A 25,160-nucleotide genomic window follows, 5' to 3' on the forward strand; every position below is an offset into this window, starting at 1 on the left:
TTGTTTGGCCTATGTAATATTTTTCACAGCCATTGCACTGGGGGAGCTTGTAAACCCCAGTTACAGCCTCCTTCCTGGTTGTTTGTTTATTATTATTTTCCTTATTATTTATTATTATTATTTTATTATTATTTATTTTTTCAAAACATTTTCAAGGGTGGGTGGATTGGTCTGGGTTTTAAATTTTTATGTCGGGTTAGTCGGGTTACTATCAGACAGCTCAACCTAATGAACAACAGTCTCAATAAGATTCGTCCTTAGAAGAAAATGGCAAAAAATAATGTCACAGTTTCATTTTAAAGCAAACAACAAACTGAGCTCAATGCTAAAGGAAAATAATAATAAACAAACAATCAGGAAGGAGGACAAAACTGGGGTTTACAAGCTCCAGTGCGATGACTGTGAAAAATATTACATAGGCCAAACAACTCGTTTATTTCATATAAGATATAAAGAACCCATCCCATCCAGTAAAAAATCAGATTCAAAATCAACATTCATCGACCATCTAATAAATAAAACCTTAATTACACGAGTCTCTGGCCAAGAAAAGGAAGTTTTTTAAATAGCATTGAAGAGATTGAAATCTATAAAGCCATCAAGTCAGACCATGGGATTAGGCTACTTCCTATTACTAGAGAGGAATTGATAATTAAATAATTAATTAATATATTGATCAACCAGTGGCAGGCTTTTTATCAACATTTAATTGCAATGTATTTTTACCTCTAGTAATCAGAAAATAACCTCCTTCAATGATATATATTAAATTTCACAATCTGCGCTCATGCATGCGCCGTTAGCTGTTACTGTATGTGAAGGTGAAAGTTGGTCAACCATTTAAATGACTGTTTGGAAATAAATCAAATGCTTAAGGGTAAAACTTTTGAAGCCCTTTATCGAAATATCGTTTTAATTACCATTTTGCGTTGCGCTGGATCTTAAGATTTAAAATTACACCTCAATCATAAAAATCGGTGAAGTAGTTCGGGTGAAAAAGGGCTGTTTCAGCTTATTTCATTAGGAAGAAAATGATAGATAATGTTAATCAAGGCAATGACATATCACATGCTTAAATACCAGATATTAGAGGGTAATGATTAACCGAAGAGCCGTTGCTTTACATAAAGCAATTAATAAAATCAATTACAACAATGAATATTGGCCGATACGTGGCAGAGTTGACCACGGGGGGTAGATTTCCGGGGGTAGATGTCCAGGGGTAGATGTCCAGGGGTAGATGTCTGGGGGTATATGTCCGGGGGTAGATTTCCAGTCGCGGGCAGTGTCTCGACCGTGTATAGGCCCCGCCCCTTGTGACGTCAAAATGACGTAGTCGTTTTTTCATGGGGGTAAATATCCGGGGGTAGAAATCCGCTACCCCAAAAGTTGATTCCGGTACCGATATCAGATAGATACTTTTGCAAAGATTGCGTGATCGAAAAATTACTGCTTTTCCCGTGATCTTGCAAGACTACGGTATTGTTTCTATGACCGCGGGAAATGAAAGATGATCTCGACAAGGCCGTAGGAGATTATAAGAATTTTGCCGCAATAGCAGAAGACTAGGATAATTTCCACATGACTGTGGGAGACCGGGGATGTTCGTGATTTTACCGTGATCGTGGGGACTTCGATAAGGTTTTTGTGATTGCGAGAGACGATGATGGTGTTTCCATGCCTGAGGAGGATATTCAAGATTTTGCTGTGATTCCAGAACATTACGATAATGTATCGCTATTACGATATTTTTACATTACGATTACGAACATTACGATATTACCTCCAGTTTGGCTTGATCAAAAATCTCAGGCTGGTACACCTCTAGTTATAATACAATTTTTTTGTTATGTCATTATTTGCTTTTTATATGGTAGTTATTTTATGTGTTTAGAAGGGTATTGGCTAGTTAGAATTTTTTTATTGGCTGTATTATATTATCTTTACTTAAAAAACAACCCGTTCCCTCAAAAACACTTTATGGAAGGACATAAAGATAAGGGTTGAAGTGGTATACCAATACATTCAAAATTTTTTTTTTAACTATTAAGAAACGGTTAAACTGTATCGGTTATGTATATTACTTCTTTACTTGGCCTTCTTTAGGAATGTAGATAATACAGTTGTTACCTCAATATATATTTGCATTCAAAATAAACGTTTAAATCAGTGTATACAAATTGAATAGTAATAATGTTTTGGTTACTTGTCCCTTGTCCATAAATATTTCTGAACTAAAGGTAACCAAGTCTATTCTCTAATTTAGAGCCTTCAGAGGAGTTATAAAGTCCATTTTAGAACCTACCAAAATTACCAACAAAAAAATACCAAAATTTTGGGGAGACTCTGAACCGCCCCTTCATCCTGGAGGGTATTTCATACCCTCCCGGTTTTGGCCCCCCCAAAAGGAAAATACGGGCTACACCACTGACTTATAAGGAGGTTGATTTTTAAAGGTATAAAAACCTAACAATTAAGAAATATAATGCCATTTTACTGCATTTTTAAATTGATTGATTTTTAAGGTGAGTACTTGTGTTAATATGCCACTAAGTTAATGTGAATAATACTATTTTCAGAACACCATCACTTTCTGAAACTAGTGATACATGGCAACCAATGGCCCAGGGTCATCTTCAGTTTCTGAGGCTTAAAAACCCTCCTAAAATGGAGGAAGGACTTCCCTACCCTCAGAGAATGCATGTTTGGGAGTCAGAGTTGCCTCTTAATGGACCCCACAGACAACTGCTCTACTAAAATATTAAGCTTTTCCTGTGATGATTTAATCATAAATTTTGCAATATGTGTTATAAACCATATTTTTTTCAATTTTTGTAAAGAGAATATACCAACACAGTTTTGTGACTATTGTTGTACAGTACAGTGTTTAATATACCTCTACAAACTAACCAAAACTAATTGAGCATTAAACAAGAGTTATTATTCAAAATTTGTGGATGAATTCAAATTAAATAAACAGTATCAGTAATCTGACGCATATTTTCTCCCATTAGCCTGTCTATATGATATTTAATAGGTAAAATCACACAAGTTGAATTAAGTTTATTCCTGATTACATTAGTTATATAAAATCATATAGTTATGACATCATAAGATGTGGAATTGCCCCTGAACTGGTTTATAACTAATATTATTATTAGTTATATAAAATCAAATAACGATAGAGGTGGAGGTACAATACAATCGTTTATAAATTAAATCCTACAGTTCAGTTCCACCTGTACAGTCTCTCCTGATCTACCTAATTATCGTATATTTTATTTTATTTATTATTTATTTTATTTTGCTTCCAACGGTCCAAACAAACCAATTTAAAATTATTTTTTTATACTTACTCAATGTTACTATAACTAAGGGTCAAGCCAAACATGCAATGGGGCCTAAGATTACTACTTTAATAGAAAGAACTTGACAACAAGAACAACAAACTAAAACCTGAGCAATGTTGACTAACAATGATAAATCTTTGATATAATTAACATTGAATAAAAATGTGTAGCCGTATAGATTACACAAACATTTCAAATATGCTTGAACTTTTATTACTTACATTGGGACATCGATTCAGTAAGACCATAGTCTGGATGAATCTTCTCTAAGCTTTCAGGGATGAATAGTAATTCTAAAAATATTTGCATATTTTTTAAGAATACAAAGCTTGGTTACTGGGATATGAAAATGTTGACTCCATTTTAAATGTACAGAAATCAAATTCAAATTTATATTGTTTTGGTTTTTTAACACTATGTTTAATTTACAATCTTTTAATAAATATATTTTAATCTTATCTATCTATCTATTTTCTATATATATAATACGCTAAGCCGATTTTTGTGAACAGAAATCCTCCCTCAATTTTGGACCGATTTTGATGATTGAAGTGTCAAAAAAATGGCCCCCCTTTTTTTTAACACCATGTACCTAGTCAATTGTACACAAACTTCTGAATTTAATACCCTTTTATCACCTTGTGGTTGCCTGGGTTAATAGTTTTTCATGTTTATCTGTAACAAACATAAAGATTTTTGTTAGTAAGTTTAAATTTGCTAAACTGCTAGTACTAAACAGAGGTATATTTTTTAAGTTAAGCACTCGATGTTATTTTAATGGGTTTCATTACCTCACCGAGTGAGTTTTTTCAACTTTACGTCACTCGTGGAGTAAAGAAGTTGTATACATCACGCTTGGAATAGGGAAGTTTAACATGGTGGGTTAGGTAAATAATTGTTTACCTGATGGAGTCATATCATTACAATATGCAGACGATGACGCTGTATATGCATCAAACAAAAATGCAACACAAGCTACTGAGTATATGCAGATAGCCCTAACAAATATCTCACATTAACTAACTGAAATGTTTTTTGGAAATCAATGTAGAAAATTTTAAGACTATCATAATATCTAGAAAAAATAAAAAGAAATTCCAAGCTTAATGAATGGATGTCAAATCCCAATGGAAGATCAAATTAAATTACTATAAGGGTCGCCATAGATCTTGACCGATGGATTGGCGGGCGATGGGATGGGCGCGGGGAGGAGTGCGGGTACTTTCCTGAAAACATAGGTTTCCTACAACTACTGCCCGTGAAAAAATAGTGTAGACTCGAGTTTACGGTATCACACCCACACATTCAAAACGGTTCGTTCAATTTTTACGAGAACCCTATCAAATTTAAGAAAGTATTGTCAAATGTTATATTACAAAGTTTCAAATTTGTACACAGTTTGTTAAATTTATATCATAAAAAAGTTAAAAAATCTGTGATTTCAAAACATATGAGTTATTTAAAAACCATACGATTATTACAATATATATATACGGAAAGTAAATAAAAGATACGTCTTATAACACTTAAAACATATATTTACGCTTATACTGTTACTCACAAGACGACAAAAATACAAAAAAGATGGTAAGTGGTGTTCAGAAATATAACATTATGATCTATTTTCTCGTAAATTGTGTAAACCTTTTTAACTTTGTTATCTTGTCATGAAAACTCCCGCTCAAAATAAATTGGACTATCAATCGATCGTATGAACGAGAAACATGGTGTCTAAAAGAAACGAATTATTAGTCTAGTGATCTGAAATGAACTTGTGTTTTTGTAAAACCTTTTTATTGTCGCGTTTTGGGGTTTGTAAGAGGGAAACACGTTGCAGGAGGTTTGCTTTCTCTTTCCTTTATCGAGAAATGTGTTTGTTGCCAGATGCTTGTTTATGACTCATGTCACCCTTTCGGGAATCGGGGAATCTGCCCCAACCTCTGGGTTTTTACACTTTAACTTTAACACTTTAACATGGTTGACTCAACACAACATAGATTTCACACCAACAATGTTTAAGGCAGAGCTTCTCAACCTAATCCAGCAAAATAAACCACCAACGAGATACAGTCTAGACGAAATCTTAGAGGGGAATGACAGTGGTCATACGGTTCTTCGTCTGCCTCCGTATCACGCTGACCTGAATGCCATTGTAAATTTGAAGTCCGGAAATTGTTGTAAGTAATGACCATATTGATGTTATTAGCATTGTTATTGTACTTGTTTTTTTGTCAATTTTTTACGCCATGACCGTTTTTTATAATGAGATATTACTGTACGTACTAATACTTGAGTTGTATTAAATTGGGCTCGAACGCACCTATATAAACTCCAAAAATAACATTTAAACCGATTTTTCTGTATAATATTTAGATATATTACAATACCAATTTCAAACAAATTATGTTAGCTTTAGGGCAGTGATCACTTTAAAACATCCAAATCCGATAAATATATAAATATAAAAATGGCATAATCAATTGAAATTTATCCATGATAAATAATGTTTAATCGTTATAAAACCTTACAATCGTATAGGCTACACGCTTCTCTGAGCCGTAGTCAGCACGACGTCTTAGTCAATCGAATCAAGGAATAAAAATTCAATCGAGGAATAAAAACAATTGAAAATAATCATTTTATCGTCTTTAAATTTCAAGTTACTTCTTGCAAATTTTGACTCTACTCGACAACTATTGGTTAAACACCCCTTTTGGAAAAAATTAATATGTGAAAATTGGCCGATTTACTCCAAATTTTACATAAAAATACTCGAAATTTCAAGGTAAATCTCAATATCACAATTATTTTCAACTATTTTTATTCCTTGAGAGAATTATTTTATGGTATTAGATTCCTTACTGAGTGCGACCGAGCGGCACTAATGAGGGTCGAGCCGCCCTAATGGTGGACAATAGGTGGCTTTATGACCCGACCCTTCCAACTAGTCCGACGGGGAATATTGAACCGCCACGAGTTTTATGACCGTCCAGAGATACTTGAACTGCCACGCGGGTTCTGCAGGTAGCGAGGGAACTTTTTGAAATATTTATCCCTCCATTATCCCACTTAGATATAGTATGGAATAAGAGTTAAGATATAAGGAACAATAATAATTCAAGCAACAAACTGTAGTTATTAGTACAGGCTATCATAGTACACAGTTATCATAGTATTATTATACAGGGTGACCGTTAAGTCTTAGGACGACTTTATAACTTTTAAACGACAAACGATATCACAACCACATTTGGTATACCGTTACTGGAAATTGTAAGCTACTTTTCTGTGTACATGGTGGTCGGATATCACCTTTGGGGGACGGCCCGTCGGGGGTCAGAAGAAAATCTTTAATGACAGCCTATGTTGAGTTGTACATCATTTTAAAGGTCTACTTCAACTGAAAACAATGCCGCAAACTGCACTTCAAAAGGTTGATCCTGCGCAAAATGACAGATGTTCAAAGATTTTCAAAATTAGCCAATTTCTTTAAATTAAAACACTTTTTTAAATCTTTAAACAACTGTCATTTTTTAACGGATGGTCCTTTTGAAGTATGGTTTGCGGCATTCTTCTTTACTTAAAATTCTCTTTAAAATGATCCCCATAACTTCACATTCAGTGATCCAAATAACTCTTCAGGGCGACGGCCCACAAGGAGTCGGAAGTAAATCTTGAATGGAAGCATGGGTTGATATGCACATCAAATTAAAGGTATTTATTAGTAGAATACAATGCCGCAAACCGTACTTCAAAAGGACCATCCGTTAAATAATGACAGTTAATTAAAGATTTAAAAAAGTGTTTTAATTTAAAGAAATGGGCTAATTTTGAAAATCTTTGAACATCTGCCATTTTGCGCAGAATAAACCTTTATTTTAGCAGAATAAGTATATAATTAGCGCAGAATAAAAGTGCGGTTTGCGGCATTGTTTTCAGTTGAAGTAGACCTAGGCTGTCATTAAAGATTTTCTTCTGACCCCCGACGGGCCGTACCCCAAAGGTGATATCCGACCACCATGTACACAGAAAAGTAGCTTACAATTTCCAGTAACGGTATACCAAATGTGGTTGTGATATCGTTTGTCGTTTAAAAGTTATAAAGTCGTCCTAAGACTTAACGGTCACCCTGTATTTAAGTGTAGCCAACCTATTTCCAAGCGTACCCAGATTACGTGCATAACAAAACCACGCTGTTTTGTGTTGTTTGGTTAGAATCACGATGTGCGCCAAATCATGAACCGTACGACAAAGTATAAAGCGTGTGACAAAGTAAGTAAATGCAGCAATTACCAGCTTTCTGTACTATAAACAGTGCAAGGAAGCCAACTTTGTTGGGTGACTGTAGGAAAAATCTGTTTCACCCTTATCAACTATACGTCAAATATATCACAGACTTTGAACTGTGATTATTTTTACAACTGACGGGCAATGTGGATACAATTGTGGACTTGAGAATTGCAGTAAATGTAAATCATAACATGGTTCCTTTAATACATTTACCTAACCCGCCATGTTAAACTTCCCTATCCCAAGCGTGATGTATATAACTTCGTTACTTCTCGAGTGATGTAAAGTTGAAAAAAAACTCACTCGGTGATGTAATGAAACCCATTTAAATAACATTGAGTGCTTAACTTAAAAAATGTACCTCTATGGAGCCAACGACGTTCAACGCTAGAAATCAGCTGTGCGCTTGAATTTTATTGTTATGTTTTGAAGAATTTTCCTTACCTAGCTTTTGTTTGTAAATGAACGTTACTGTTAGACGATGAGTGAAATGGATAATGAAAAATATTGCTCGTAACCTCTTGTATATTGTCGGGTCAGGTAAAATCTTGTACGTTACACTTTACGCAAGAGCGTGTTTACATCACTTCGGTAAATTATGCAACTCGCTTCCGCTCGTTGCACAACATTCACCTGCGTGACGTAAAAACGCTCTTACTACACTTGTAAGGTAAATAGCTATTACAGATACCTTTGAAATATTTTTAAGTTGTCATAATTAGTTCTTAACATGGTTGTACAATTTATTAAAAACAGCTATCTTATCGAAAGTTTTGTATCAGTTTTGTGCATTAGGTCATGGAGTCCTGGAAAATAACTGGTTTGTTATACAGGGTGAATTTTAAATGAGTTCCCCCACTACTTTTTTCTACATTTCTTAAGATATCAACTTCGGACCACGTAAGATCATTGTAGTGTAGTAAGTACTTCATTTTGACTGGATAAACATTTTTGGCCGCCATCTTGGATCCACCATATTGGATACAAAATTTTTTTTTTCAAATGTAAAGGTAGGGTTGTGGCCCATTGTTTCAAACTAGAATTTTACGCTGATTACAATGCCGCAATTAGTTTTAAAAAATCTTGATCCGTTCTAAAGTTATGAGGACTTTTTATAACTTTATTTTTAGCCCATTTTAACATTGTGCATTTACAAACTAAGACCATAATCTCAAAATAGTGCTAGATAAAGATAAGTATACACCACCATTTATTGTCGACCTATTATCACTTGGTTATGACGGATGTATTTTTTTGGCCGCCATCTTGGATCTGCCATTTTGAAATGTGATAAATTAATTTAAATATGAAGGTGGTGTTGTGACCCATCATTTCAGACTACTTTTTTATGCTGAATTCAATGCCACAATCCGTTTTGCATTTTCATATTTGTTTTTTGAAATATTGGAAATTTAAGTAAGATAATTTTAATATTTCATCAAGAAAGCCTGAGAAACAAAAACGGATTGCGGCATTTAATTCAGCATAAAAAAGTAGTCTGAAATGATGGGTCACAATACCACCTTCATATTTAAATTAATTTATCACATTTCAAAATGGCAGATCCAAGATGGCGGCCAAAAAAATACATCCGTCATAACCAAGTGATAATAGGTCGACAATAAATGGTGGTGTATACTTATCTTTATATAGCACTATTTTGAGATTATGGTCTTAGTTTGTAAATGCACAATGTTAAAATGGGCTAAAAATAAAGTTATAAAAAGTCCTCATAACTTTAGAACGGATCAAGATTTTTTAAAACTAATTGCGGCATTGTAATCAGCGTAAAATTCTAGTTTGAAACAATGGGTCACAACCCTACCTTTACATTTGAAAAAAAAATTTATATCCAATATGGCGGATCCAAGATGGCGGCCAAAAATGTTTATCCAGTCAAAATGAAGTACTTACTACAATAGAATGATCTGACGTGGTCCGAAGTTGATATCTTAAGAAATGTAGGAAAAAGTAGGGGGGGAACTCATTTAAAATTCACCCTGTATATTTTAGTTGGTTTATTGTTGGTATATATCTTAGAGCCAAGAATTAAACAAGCCTGGTATAAATATAAAAATATCAAAGTTGAACATCCCATAGTTGATATAAGCTTGTTATCAATAAATAATTCGTTATAGTAAAGATGCAAATTGTATGTTGAGGATTTACGCGAAAACAAAATTTACCTACTTACTGCATGCTTATGTTAACAGTTATGTACAAATCTAGGCATATACCGAATACCACGCCGTCTACTATGCGTGAATTCTTCGGGTTGCCGGAAGATTACCCCCTTTACATATTTCTAAGATTTCAGAGAAATGGCTATGTACGGCCTGGAATTTCAACCCCCCTTCAAGAAAAACTATTTGTGTAGCTTAGTTGGAGTTTTACCCCCTGTACAAATTACTTAAGTGTTCACAAAAATTTCGATGTACGGGCTGGAATTTCAGGTCCAAAATGAGGCTAACACAAAGACCTGAATTAACGTACAAACGAATTCGGTCAAATTACCAATAATTGAGTTCTAGAATGTATAATGACAGCACATTCTGTAATGGATTCAAATTAACCTGGTTTTATATCAGAGCTTCTTAGCCGATATGGTGACAGTTCACTTAAAAAACAACGGGCAATGTAAATATTGGTACTATTTAATATTCTGTTGGGCAGTTTTATATAATTGAAAAATTCTAAATAAGAGTTAATAGCTTATTTGTAATGCGTGATGAATGTGATAAATTTTCGATTGAAAGTGTGCCTATTATGTGATAAAGAAGGCAATGATGGATAGCCAATCAAAAATCCGTAGCTGTCTCAACCTAGGCTCTGAACCCGGTATTCAAAAGCGCATGAGAATAGTTTTATGAATATACTTTTGTAGAAACAGTGGAAAAATCATACCGTTTATATATTTCAAATTATATTTTTATGTTTTTGTTAACGATGTTGAACATTTTCGCTTAAAATTGCGCAAACTAGCATTAATTACTCATAACGTTAATATTAAATTTATGAATTTTCAAATTAGTTGTGTAGTAAAATACGAATTTTCTTAACGTAGTGGCTGTCACCAATCACGGTTTTAGGGCTATAAGTCCCTAATTCCAAAATTAGTCAAAATCCTTCCGCTGGATTTTGAGGTACAGTATATATAACAGACAGACAAACAAACAGACATAGCTAGTATTATAAGTATTATAGAGTAGGATATATGCAACATTTCTCTACAACATCAATTGCTGTGTTTTTAAAATATACAGTGCTGAAATAATAATTAAACAATTATTAAAACAAAATTCAAAAGTTTTAACACTATCCCACATTATAAGAAAAACGTAGGTCATTTCCCTGAAATGAAAAAATCTATGGGAGAATCAAAATGTTAACTCAAGTAAAAGTAAACAAACAAACTAAAACCAAAACAAATCTAACAGCTTATGTATCTTCAATATTATATTAAGGGTGATAAATTACAGAACTTTAGAGTTAGTATAGAATATATACTGACGTATAAACGTATAAACATCATTGAAGTTTTTTTTATGTTGGCACACAAATTAAATATAATAAACACGTAGTATGTTAAAAAAAAAAAAAAAAAAAAAAAAAAAAAAAATAGGAAGTAACTATGAGAAAACGAAATCCTTAATACTTAACATTGAGTTTCTGTACTATGAAGTACATAGTTTTTTGCTCGCAGTAGCCTTGAATCTTGACTCCTAGTCTTAGTGGGAAACTGGAGGGATAAATATTTCAAAAAGTTCCCTCGCTACCTGCAGAACCCGCGTGGCAGTTCAAGTATCTCGGGACGGCCATAAAACTCGTGGCGGTTCAATAACAGCCAGTCCGACGATAGCTTGTTGAAAACTTGTAGGATATAGTAGTGCCGATTCATCGGTCAAGATCTATGGCGACCCTTATAGGGTATTACAATTGACAATAAATACAAATTCTATGACCACATAAATAACATAACAAAGCAATGCGAGAAAGACGGCAATATATTGAAAATGATAACATGCAGAAGAAAAGGAGTTGATCCACAGTTTGCACTGAAGATATACAAGGGCTTGATCAGACCAAAATGGGAGTATTGTTCCTTCCTATTTGATCAGTGCCCCAAACAAATTCTAAACAAAATTGAAAAATCCAAAATCAGGCATTAAGGATTTAAAGTTTAGGAGCCTTTAAATCGAAACCAATCATAGCACTACAGAACGAAGCAGCAATTGAATCGACTCAAATTAGACGCAACAATCTCACGGAAAGAATTATTTATAAAACACTCACTGACCACACAATCAGTGGCGTAGATACGGGGGGGGGGGATCAGGGGGATATATCCCCCCCTTCAACCTATAATGGGTAAAAAAAATGTAATAACATTAAAAAAATAATGTTTTAACGTATGCAATGAAATAGTGAATCTTTTTAATTTTACTTCTATTGTAATAAGCTTGTTTTTCGTAAGTATACTTTCAATATCAATAAATCGTAAATAAACTGCAATGCCAGTGAAAGTAGTATGGTTTTTGCGCGCGAAACAGAGTACAGACACAAGTCACGGAAGGTCAACAGCCTATCCGCCCCTCTCCCTTCCGCCACCACTTCACCTTTTACACCTACCTGAAATTAATCGTTGTAACGTGAGCAATAAAATAGTTAATCAAATGTCATGCCTATTGTACTAAGCTTGTTTGTTTGTACGTATACTTTCATTATCAATGAATAAATTGAAACAGATAAACTACATTCCGGTAGCCGGTAGCAGTGGTGGGTTGGGATATTTGCGCGCCAAACAGACGTGAGTCACCGGACGTTCCGCGTTCAACCGCCCATCGACACCCTCCTCCTCTAACCCTAACCCCGTCTCCCACACTACGCTTGTTCTGTCGTCTGGTGTTAATTATTGTGCCAGTGTGTTTTTATCACTGAGCTATAATTCTAACTGGAGGTAGCACTGAATGTCAAAGATGCGTGTAGCCAGCCGCCATGTTTGCGTGAGGCGGGTGTCATAAGAAGCCATGTTATTGCTATGACAAAAAAACTCACTGCTATACCAACCTAGTTATAAGAAGCCATGTTATTGCGCTATGATAAGAAAACCCGATGCTATACCAACCTAACAAAATCAGCGACACGCTTTTGACAGACTTCTGCCATGGCAGTGCTACCTCCAGTTATAATTTTAGCTCAGTGGTTTTTATGATTTTCGTATTCCGTGGTGTCTCATGAGTGTTCTGAGTGTCTGTGAAGTAAACTGATCGGGTTTTTCGTCCCGAAACGAAAATTTGGAGGCGTTAGCTGGTGTGGCAATGGAACAACGAAGTTAAGTGATTTTATTACTCGCCTTTGAAATAAAAATTTTTAATAGGACAAGTCCCGTTATAGTATATTACGTTACTAGTCCTGAAAATAGGTGTATACCGGACGAGTGTGGTCGTTCCCGTGCGAGACGAGGTCGAGTACGGGATTACCATGCGAGTTCGGCAAACACATTTTGGACGAGTTACGTACGATAGTTTACGCCATACTACTAAATCTTTACAAATCTTTATATATGACCACCAACTAAGGGACTAAAACACAATAGTCGTAATCTCTAAGAGAGGTTATGTTTTTGTTTATAAACACTCATTGCCACTCAAATACAGTGTATAATCAGCTGATTGGTGACCGGTAAAACTCATTACAGTACAGTAGTACGCAATGAAACCCCATTTGATTAAGCTGGCGGCAAACAGATGTTTTCTGGACTAAATCCTTGCGTGGGAATTTCATCAAAATAGTGTTGTGTGGGCGTGTGGCGTAAACATATTAATCAAAATATTCAGTGTTAAAGGAGAGAAACATAACGTTAAATGTTATCATATAACGAAAAGCCTAGCCTAAGTACTTTAAAAATAAATGTAATAAAAAAACTAGTCCACCTGCAATTAAAGCGAAAAGTTGCAACAAAATTGCATAAAATGTATTAAGTATTAACACCAGATTTCACTTCCTAAACGCTTAAAAATAGTGTTTAGTGAAGTTATTTTTCTCAAATTTTCCGGGGGAGGATTCCCCGGACCCCCCTTGCTTGCAGGGGGGTATTCCATACCCCCCAGACCCCCCGGTATCCCCCCCATGACAAGAGTCTATCTACGCCACTGTACACAATAACAGAAATAGACACAAATTCCTTTATTTTGATCTTCTAACAAAAATAAACTCATACTGTAGACGCAAAAGAATCCCTTTATATATTGAAGTCAATTCAACGATAAAAAACTTTTACCCAAACCGATTAAAAAGAGAGAATGAACTGGAAAATGTACTGATTGGGAAACCACCAATACTACCAGTCCACATCAATGACACCTTAAATTCATTCCAGCAATAAAAAAAGAGACAAACCCAATTGTTACTTTCTCCCCCTATATATAGTATATGGAGAAAGTATTGTTTTTGTAAAAATGTCCGAGTTTTAGTTTTGAGTAGATATATTCGTTTTACCCAAAAAAAGTGGGTTTCAAAGTGATATCTGCGTGTGTGTGTGTGCTTTTGTGCTGCATAAGATGTGGGGACATGAGAGTGAATGTGGCCAGACTCACCCCGTGCGGCCGAGGTTTTGTTTGGGTTCGGAACAGGGATGTCACTTATTTCAGTCCACCTTACTCCCAACGAGGCCGTCTGTGACTTTCGTGAGAAGATAGACCGCCTGGAAGAGAGCCACCGGACATGTTGTCGTGGGTGGGGACTACTTTAATGCTAGGGCTGTCGAGTGGGGAATGACCCTCACCAACTCCCGTGGCAAGTATATTCTGGACTTTGCTGCCAGAGCCGGACTCGTTGTCGTCAACGAGGGCAACACACCAACTTTCCGCCGCCCTTTGATGCGGGGGACGATCCCAGACATTACCCTGGCATCTGAGTCCCTTTTGCCAAGGATCAGAGCCTGGAGAGTCCTGGAGGATTACACGGCCAGTGACCACCAGAACATAGTTTTTGACGTTCTGGATGGTCATCAGAGACAAGTAGCCGCATTTCGTCAAGTAGGTACCCGTTCGATGGAACATTAAAAAACTGGACATTGCAAAATTCAACGGAGCCATCCTACGAAGAACGCCGGTGGTTCATCCTGCAACTGGCGTGCATCAATCGGAGTAAACACTGGGAGACATTAAGGGACGATGTCGATTCCAACCCGTGGGGCCTGGATTACAAAATTGTAACCAAGAAACTTGGCACCCATGACTCCCACTATGGGTAATTATTCCGTATAGGTGCCTCCAAACGAATTTGCATTAACTTTTGAACCGTAATTTTTACAGGATTATTAAACGATATCAAAATTAAAAATTCGCTTAGAGGCACCTATACGGAATAAATACCTTACCTATTAAATATCGTAGTTACTCTCATCGCTTACCCATAATAAAGGTTGTTGACAAGCTAAATTGGAGAAAGAATATATCAAATTGCTGATACAGTTTATTTATCAACAGATGGCAAATGAAATATTAGGGACAACACACAAGAAATCATGCAAAATATTAACTGATGGATCCAAAACCACTAATGGAACCGGAGCAGCATACATCATCCCCAAAATAGAAAAAGATACGATCTACCCAAGCAGTGGCGGGTTGTTTGACGTGTGTCTGCGTGGGGCCATGGCCATTTAGGCCATAGATTAAACCAAACATACTGGTGGTGGCTTCTTGACGCGCTCCAATGTAATGTAGGTATTTTAGGTAAACTGATCAAAATGTTAGGTTGGTAATGGTTTCTAGTCAGAAAAATCATCAGCTGATCAGTCAGTCGGTTTGCGGTTCGGCGCAAGCATAGATTAAACGCTGGATTAACTCCCATGACCAAAGAAAATAGAACCATAGACTAACCAACACAAGTAGACTTCTCATCCCATTGTAAATTTTGAAGCACGTTTTTCGTGTCTAGTTCATGTACGTGACACAAAGGCGCTAGTGTCGATGAAACTTTGTTTCCATTATTATAGGGTTAATTTCTTGATTTGTGCTTTACTGTTTGGTTATATAACTAGGGGACAAGTTATTGTTTATGATTAGATCGTATTATTTGGTTAAACGAGGTTTTAAATGGCTGTAATAACGGGAAACGAATTGTAAACAAAACACGACCTCTACATAAACCGTACATGAACTAACAATAAAATTGTCTTCAGCTGTTCCATAAGGATGAGAAATCTACTAAGGGAGTATGTTTTATCTATGATAGAACCTATAGGTTCTATTTTCTTTGCCCATGACCCATAGTTTAATCTATGGTGCAAGTGACTAAGGGCCGTCACACATCCGTTTCAATCGCGGATTACTCCTCTCCAATGCGCATGCGCAAACAAACTGTTCCATGGGACTATGGGAGCTGTAACAAGTGACACGCGTTCGATGACGATGGAAGGAACGGATACTGCAACCGGTTAACCTCACTTTGTTCTCCCAGTCAAACAAAGCCAACGCCAACTCACTCAACTAGGGTTCACTCATGGTGTAAGGAAAAAACAGGGTTCACCTATATAGATCCTATATACTAGATACCATAATGTGGAATTTAGGTTATTATTTTCCTTAGTTGTAAAATTTCTATACATTTTTATTTCTACTTTTAACCTAACCAACCCATATTAGTACATTGATGATGACACAGTTAAGGTAATATTGAAAATCCAATCCAATCCAATTCCACTCGCGGCCATTTGGATACATAAGAAGATAACTTAGATGCAGTAAAATGGTAAACATATACGTATATATGTATTCTGAAATTAACATTGACAGCTAGACTGAAACCGTCCGTTAGATCAGGCCAACTTCATCTCTGTCCTCTGTGTTACAAATTTACAAAATAAAGGAACCTAACTTAACTTCTCACATTCCTTTTATTATTCCAAACGCTTTATTCCATTACAGTCAATGTCACTACATTTGTTAAACAAGAGTTTTTAACTTTATGCAGGCCTGACCCGAACATGAAGTGTCGAGCGATCAAGTACTTAGTTTCAGCACAAACTATAAAATAAGTATCAATAATTTGTAAATATTTAACTGGCATAACTAACATAATATTAGTGTAGATATTTTGAGATAGGTCTAGGCTAGCTTGGTATACGCCTAATAATCTATTAATATTCAAGTTTAATTTACAAATTATGTTTCTAGCTTTAAAGTATGTTACTTTCAAGTTTTTATTGATACCTAGATCCATAATTTTTTATTGTGATATCACAGATATAGTACTTTAATGGTGATATAGCTGACTCAGAACATGGTGTGGTGATCTAAAATGCAGTAAGATTCTTTCAAACCAAAAGGCAGCAATTTAGGATAGTAAGTCAATATTAAAATTACCGTGAAGTGAGGGGGTGGACTTGCACATGAGATCCTAAAATAATAAACCAACATATAAGCAAGAACCAGAAAGTATACTAAAGTAAAAACAAAGCGCAGACTAGTTGGTAAAAGTAAAGGAACAACCGTGCTATATTCAATTCATTGTACTGTGTGAGTGAGACTGTACACGTTGTAGCAGATAAATCTGATATCTGATATATGTCACAGTTCCACGGAACGGTTTACTCACGCATGCGCACTAATGCGCAGTATGAGAGGAGTAATCCGCGATTGAAACGGATGTGCCGTCACAGTGTTTAAGCGAGTGAGCGAATGCGAGTGGTTAGGAGTTTAGAGAGATGGACTTGGCTGAAGCTGGAGTAGATCGTAATTCTATGCTCTGTGATCTTAAAACAGTAGAGGACGAAACGAAAGGAACAAGAACCAGCCAAACCAGTGTTTCCATTTGAGGGATAAAAATCCCTTTCTAGGGATATTTAGGGCCTTCGAGGGATTGAAAAGGGATTGAGGGATAACTAGGGATAATCAGCGAAATTGAAGGATTTTTGAGATTTTCTAGGGATTTCAGTTTCAGGCCTTTGACATTATAAAATTGAAATATTGATAAAATAATACATTATGGCTGTATTTCAACAACGTTAAGGACCTATTTTGGCTCATTTTGCAAGGTATTGATAACACATTGATAAAAATACTTTTCCCTAGGTTTTGGTAACAAATCGATTATTGTAGCATAGATAAAACAAACGGTTAGTCTATGGTTGTAGGTAGTGTTTCAAGTTTCAAAGTCGGAACACTCAAGGGGAAGAGTAACAGCCAACACTGCACGAAACAAGCAAAGTTGGAGTTGGTCGGTGGAATGGAATGGCGGATCTAGATTACTGTATTTATTTGTTTCTTAGTCCTGTGTCAATGTCGAATGTTTGTTTTCGTTTTCATTTTGTTTGCCGGTGATTTCTGTGATGTCTGTGATGTTCTTTGGTTAGTAAGTAACTTGGTGTAACCTTTTCACCAAGGCATGGTGGCCATGTTTGAAAAATACCGTACTATTAAGTTTGAAATTTGGACACTTGAGTAATATTTTTGAAACAATTGTAGGCCTAAATACTTATAAATAAAAATTATTAGTTTATAAAATTTAAAAAATAACTATTTGTTTAATTTTTTAGTTAATTAATCTTGTTTTGTACCACATAGACAGTTTTTAATCACGGCTACCTTTAATTCCAGACCGGAGGCCGTGGCCTTCGAAGTGGCAACGTTGCAAGTATAGTGTTGTAAAAGGTGTTTGTTTGGAGAACGCTAAGCTAATGATATTTATTTATGTATTTTTTTAAGAATACGAAAGCTTGGTTACTGAGCTATGAAAATGTCGACTCCACATTGAATGTACAGAAATAGATTTTCAATTTATATTGTTTTGGTTTTCGATTCTATATTATGTTTTATTTCCATGTTAACTTATGGGACGTCTGGCGCTAAACAATACTACGGTACTTGCAACGTTGCCAATTCTACCAGGCCGCGGCCTGCCTGGAGTTAAAGATGGCCGTGGTTTTAATGGTACAAAAATGTTTTTATATAGTATTAGGCCTACTTTATAAATAATATGGGATATTGAAGAATAATATCACCAGTTACCATATTTTTAGGTGGCTATACATGATATCCATTGGTATTGCTGCAAAAATAATAAGTTATCTAGATTTGATATAGAGGGATAATTGGAGGGATTATTAGAACACGGACTAGGGATAACTAGGGATTTTTTGACGTTGGCCCAGGGATATTTTTTTCTTGCGGATGGAAACACTGAGCCAAACGTTATTTCACATTCACGCACGTGTGTAGTAGTCTGCTCCTTGCTCCTGCTGTGCTGACTGCTGATGTTTTTTCTGTAATCTGTTTGGTCGGCTGCTGGGCTGAATGTCATGTTGATGTTGTATTTATAAGGAATGACTTAAAGTTGGTGATTTAAATAGTCTTTATTTGAACATTTAACTGTAATAATTAAGTGTTTGTGGTGGTTTCATTTGCTTGTAATTTTTAGTTACATGTGACCTTCGTTGCTTTGTTATTACTCACCATTTCCTATTTTTACCAGGCGGGTATCTAGGCCTAGCCTATATTATATTACACTCTATTTTGCTAACATGAATCCCTCAACTTTACTCATATACAGGTTAGAAGCATTAGAAATATTGTAGCCTACTGTTTACAGTTAGGTACCTACAGTTAATCCTACTCGGTAATCTCCAATCTATCTGCTTATGTGAACTAGGCCTAATCAAGTTTAATTTTAAACTTTAGGTATGACAATTGAATTTAGGTACAGTTCCGGGGTACAGTTTCTTAACTGAGCTACGCTATCATCGAATGAAAATATCGATTTGGTTGCACTTTACTTGACGTCCTACACTCATTCGAATGAAAATATTGATCGATATATCGATTAATCGATAGCTTCATTCGATATATCGTTTGGTTAGTTAGGTAAGGTTAACCTAATCTAACTAACCAAACGATATATCGAATGAAAATATCGAATCGAAAAAACAATCGAATGATTGTAGGACGTCAAGTAAAGTGCAGCCATCGATTTGATTAGTAAAACTTAACCCATTGGGAAGGAATTAACTTAATGCGCTGAATGCAGCACCCTCTGTTGGCAATTAATTTTACCAAATTTGTAGACTTTTACTCTAAGTAGCCTAATTGCTATGGAAAGAAAACCTTAGGTAAACTTAATAAATTAATAATTCTTTCACCATTTTGTTCACAGTAAAATTGTCTTAACTTACAGAAAAGTGGTAGACCTAACTTAATTGGATCAAAAGTGTAAAACTATAAAAAAAATTAGGCTATAAGTTAGGCTAACAATTATAAAAATAAAAACAATTAAAAACAATTTTTTGTAAGTATAGCCTACGGTACTTGATTTACAAATTCCAAGCCTATTTAAATAGACTTGACCTGGTCTCCATCGGCACTCCCGTTTTGCTAATACTATAATCACATGTTATTACAAACCGCAATAAGAAGTCAACCTTGATAACAAGTCTTATTTAATATTTCCCATGAGAGTGTTGTTATCGAGGTTCTACTGTATCTGGTTTCCATGGCAACACAAAATTGTTTGTTTTTAAATAAAACAAATGAGTTACATAATAAGCAAATCAAGAAGCAAGATATTTATAAATATTAAGTTATAAAACTAAGGAAAACAAAAAGGGGGAAAATAATAATAATTAAATAACTAAGTTAGTGGTGCTGCGTAGCGGTGACAAGAGCGGCACTTGTAAGTAGGCGCCAATGGGTTAAGCATATCAATTATGTAATAATTTTAACTTAAAACTATTATCATCTAACCAAACTTGCTGATAATTTAAAATAACTTATCTAATGAAGGATTACTAATCGAATCAAAAGTAGGCTAGCGTAGCACAGTTAAGAAACTGTACCCCAGTTCCACAGAGAACTTACAATATAGCCTATAGTACAGTATTATCTTGATCAATCAAAGTAGTCCCTATTTCATTCCATGTGTGTTGAATGTTTATTTTCTCGGTTATTGTTAAGTTAAGGGTATGCTTACCGGTAATTCAAGAACAGGGCCGCCTTCCACTTTAATTGCTGCTGCGTGTAGGTTAGGTTACAATAATGACATACAAGATAGGCCTACCATTTAGGCTACAAAATATAACTTAGGTCAGGTCTAACCTTTTTATGAGCTCATGAAAAAGAGGACCCTTACAAACTGTCCGTTTAACTTATATTTTTAAAAAAGTAGCCTACACAACTTATCAAATTTGGTTTTTACAAATGTTGACTTACCTTTTTTGTCTATTTAAAAAAAACCTTTTTTATCTACTTTCATAGTTAGCCTATCATAAACAAAACTATGCTGAAAATAACTAACTTATCCAACAGCCACAGTACGGTGTAAAAGATTCTTCTTAAAAGACCCTAATAATGCTTACTAAGTGCTAATGTTCATATTTATGCTACAATCGATTATAAGGTAAGTTTAGGCCTAATAAGTTATATCATGTGAAAACGATCTGATACCATGTTTTTATTTATTTATTTCACTTGGTTACCTTACACTATTTTTACAATAATATGTATAGACCTATACAATATCAAACTAATATTTTATCCCATAAGTTAATATATCGTAGGTTCTCTGCAGAACAGTGCCCTAGCATTTTTCTTCACTCTCCCTATGGTACCATTATGGTCAAAGCTCTGTTCTTGTTAAGTTACATTCTAGTAGGCCTATGTATGCTATCTGTTCCTGAATAGAATAAATCATTATCTACCAACATAGGTCCTATCCCTCTAAAAAAAGGGAGCAAAAACCCCTTGCCTCCTTAAGTTAATTGTCGCCACAAACTCAGTTCATTAAACACACACCAATAGGCTAAGTAATATGCTCTAACTTATGTTTTAGTGTATAGCCTTGTACTTTTGATACATCTACGATCAGTAACTTAATTTAGTTATTTTAAGTTGATTGTAATGAGTTAGGCCAATGCAAGTAGGTTAACTGTTTGTCTCAATTAAGTATTTTCATTCATACGTTCAATGCTTGGTAATCGCATCTACAAAAGCCAGTTTATTAGAAAGGACGGAAAACACTGATGTTTCCTGAACAGTGTGAACCATCCTGAAAAATCTTCAGAAAACATCAGTTAACTAAGGCCCCTAACTTATTAGTTGTAGAAACAATCTTCAATTTGTCCTTATCAGTCCAATTGTTTCTTTAAAAATGCTGGATTACGATGTAGCCTAACCAAATTTATTGTCAATATTTTTTTAAAGATAATTTAAACTGTTGATGTTTTATGTTTCAGCATGGGATAAATACAGAACCAGTGAATGAACAATGTTTTACATTGTAAAGTCATGGCAGAGACTCAATAATTGCAGTCATTCCCCCCTACATAATATCAAATTGTTTATTCATCCCATTATACGAGTAAGTCATGCCTTTTACTACATAAATTAAGCTTGTATTTTCAAACTAGACTGATTTTTTCATGTTTTGAGGTATGCCACAACATCCAACCTTGGTTTTTGTTGCTTTAAGTTATAACCCCGTTTTAGCGAATTTCCCTATAGCCTAGGGAAGTACAGTAGCTAATTAATACTTTTTTTTTATTACTGGAGGTGACACGGTAAGACCTAGGCCCGAGACCGATTTACTTTTTCATTTTGATGTCCCTAGAGGCCAAAAACACTTTTCGTACAAAATTTTATATATTTATATGTATATCTATATATAAAAATAGATATAATCATTTTTAATATTTTCATAATTAATATCTACTAGCTGTACCCGCGGGCTTTGCCCCGTTTAACTTCATACGTGAGCTCGTTCGCATGGCTCAATCACATCCTGGTTGAAGTTCGTTCGCTACGCTCACTCACCTTTAGGTTGGAGCTCGTTCGCTGCGCTCACACGTCCTGGTTGAAGTTCGTTCGCTACGCTCACTCGCTTTTACGGTTGCAGCTCGTTCGCTACGCTCACTTGCCTTCAGGTTAGCTTGTTCGCTACGCTACCTCGCCTCCGGGTTGAAGTTCGTTCGCTACGCTCACTCACCTTTTGGTTTCAAATAAGCTGTTGTTAAATATTTAAAAAAATAATAGTGCTGCACTCTGTTGGTAATCCTTGTAACTTTAATGCTATTGAACATCATATAACAGAACCGACTTGTTTAATTGAAACAGCTGTTATGATTCATTAATTCCATTTAAATATGAGTACTCATTAGGTTAACATGGGAAACTCCAGAGCCACTGGGGCGGAGCCCGAGAGTCCGATCAGAATAAAAACCACTTAGTTTTCCTATTTAATGCCTAAAGAATCAGTGTGCCAAATTTCAGCCTCCTAGGTAAGTGGGAAGTGGGAGAATTAGTGATGAGTGAGTGAGTGAGTCAGTCAGTCAGTCAGTGAGGGCTTTGCCTTTTATATATATATAGATATAGGCTACCATATATATACTGTATATATTTATATACCTATATTGTTATTTATATATATATGTCTGTGAACGCGATAACTTGAGTAATTTTTGTCTGATTTTGATGAAATGTGGCTCAAAGGTGTAAGACGGGATAAACTTGAATGAGTTAGCGAACCAGCATGATCGGACAATGGTAACAGGGTTTATTGGAGGGTTTTATGGGGAAAAAATGTATTTTTCCCATTTTTGATCATAAAAGCGCAAAATTTCATGATTTATTTCCAAACCATTTTGTAGAGCTTAAACAATAAATCATTTCTTATATTGAAGAGTTGTTCTATGCCTAACGGTTTCTGAGATTATTCAAAAAATCGTAAATTTATAAATCCCATGTTATTCTTATGGAGATTAAATAAAGGAACTGTTGTAGTTTGCTCTTTTAAGGATATATTTTGATCAAACTTATTTATTTATTTATTTTATACTAAGCTATTAATATTTTACAAAAAAACACACTCTTGTAGCAGCAAACCTGGATGTTATTTAAATAGATTAACTGAAAATCAATTCAGGCAAATGGAAATTCGCTTAGACGGCAGGTTTGCTGTAGCGGGGGTATTGGTTGGTAAAATTTCTGGAAACTGAACCTTTGACAAATTATAGGTAGCTTAACATTTATTTTCAGCTCATTTAAAAGTGTACTTAATCCAGAGAGATGGGTATGGAAAATTAACACCAATAGGTTAACTCGCATCACTACGGCTAATCCACCGGTTCGACAAGAACTTCTCAACTCCGTCTACCTATCTAGATTATCGTGTACATGTAAAACAAGGTTTACATTATCTTGCTTCTTTTGAAATGCAGGGATATAACGCACTATTGTCTGAAAGACTTGCAAGGGGCACGATTATCTCAATGCAATATCTGACGCAAACGGTGGTAGCATATACCGAATGTCATCATTTGTGACAAGTAAGAGCAAGAAATGAATCCTTATTCTTAAGATTCCAATGATGAGAAATTATATGGTGAACTGGAAAACTCCCAATCGTGTTCTCAAAATAGGCGAAATACATAGTAAGACTATGTACATCTTTCCCTATATCATCTTTGGTTTTTAAGCCAAAAAATAACATTTCGTTACATTAAATAAAATCTTTCTTGTTGTATATCTTATTATATGTTAGAATCGCTTAATATCATTTTGGAGTGTCCAGGGATGAGATCGTATAAATGGTAGGTCTGGAAGAATCCTAGAATTTTTCTAACCTCAGATAACAATATTAGATTTAAAATTTTACCGTACATAGAAGGTTTTACTCTCTTCACCTTATTGTATTAACGTCTGGATGATTACCATAGAATAAACTACTATCTAATAATTCATAATCCATTTAAAGGACAGAATCTACGTTGTTACCAAATTTTGTTAAATTACTCAACTTTTACAATCAATTGCCGGTATTGAAGAATTTTAAATAAACATTCTACGCAGAATTTTGTGTTCTTCAAACTAACTACAGGTGTATTATTCTTATAGCATGCGTCGTTTAGGAGTAAGCAGGAAATTGATCAAATAATCAACTTTTTGGCCATGTTGGTGAAAATGTCCCAAACACTTTGAAAAGCTACTAAACTTTGAGTGGCTAAACGGCTCGGCCAATTTGACACACATTTGGCACTTGTTGTTCCTTAGTTAGTTTGATTAGTGTGTCTTCAAGTGTATATTTAATTTCAGCAGTCTACAAAGACAGCCACTGTTCCAAAGCTGTCCCATGACAAGACGACAGTGGTACATGTGGCAGCAGTGGTTCCTCAGCAGACGACACAACCTCCACGTGCAGTTCCCAACACCACCACCACTACAACATCGCCAGAGCCAGATACATGTGACAAGTGGATACCAGTCGTCCTTGATTGGCAAAGTCTACCCAAACATTACTTGAAGCTTTCCAAGTCTCGGCTTACTTGTGAGTTAATTTAGAACCTTGATAAATCAATTTTTCATAACATTAATAAAGAACTAAGTAACTTTACTTTACCCCAAGAGAATTTATAAATTTAATGTAATATAGGCAAAAATTAATTTATATAAAAAAAAACTGCAGAGTTTTCAGAGATGTTTCTTTGATATATTTATTCAGCATAGTGAAACATAATATATACATATGTAT

At 35.1% G+C, this 25,160-nt stretch overlaps 2 protein-coding genes across 8 annotated transcripts in view; both read left to right on the plus strand.

Annotated features, from left to right (window-relative positions):
• The window catches only part of LOC128985809 (esterase FE4-like), a 41,729-nt gene extending 38,863 nt beyond the window's left edge, over positions 1-2,866 (plus strand). For both annotated transcript variants that reach the window (XM_054405695.1, XM_054405694.1), the window contains one exon: positions 2,580-2,866. In XM_054405695.1, coding sequence (XP_054261670.1) covers positions 2,580-2,757 — 178 coding nt within the window. In that variant the 3' untranslated portion in view covers positions 2,758-2,866. The remainder of the gene's footprint in view (positions 1-2,579) is intronic.
• A 15,996-nt stretch (positions 2,867-18,862) lies between these two features.
• LOC128987365 (protoheme IX farnesyltransferase, mitochondrial) overlaps positions 18,863-25,160 on the plus strand; it is a 47,161-nt gene continuing 40,863 nt past the window's right edge. Inside the window, exons 1-3 of one of the 6 annotated variants that reach the window (XM_054408177.1) lie at positions 18,863-19,196; positions 21,871-21,995; positions 24,725-24,956. In XM_054408177.1, coding sequence (XP_054264152.1) covers positions 21,903-21,995; positions 24,725-24,956 — 325 coding nt within the window. In that variant the 5' untranslated portion in view covers positions 18,863-19,196; positions 21,871-21,902. The remainder of the gene's footprint in view (positions 19,197-21,870; positions 21,996-24,724; positions 24,957-25,160) is intronic. The other 5 variants (XM_054408174.1, XM_054408176.1, XM_054408178.1 and 2 more) reach the window with 5 other exon arrangements.

This window comes from Macrosteles quadrilineatus, unplaced genomic scaffold (assembly GCF_028750875.1).
Source record: "Macrosteles quadrilineatus isolate MER2022 unplaced genomic scaffold, UCM_ALF_1.0 Scaffold_2__2_contigs__length_208266976, whole genome shotgun sequence".
Taxonomy (NCBI): domain Eukaryota; kingdom Metazoa; phylum Arthropoda; class Insecta; order Hemiptera; family Cicadellidae; genus Macrosteles; species Macrosteles quadrilineatus.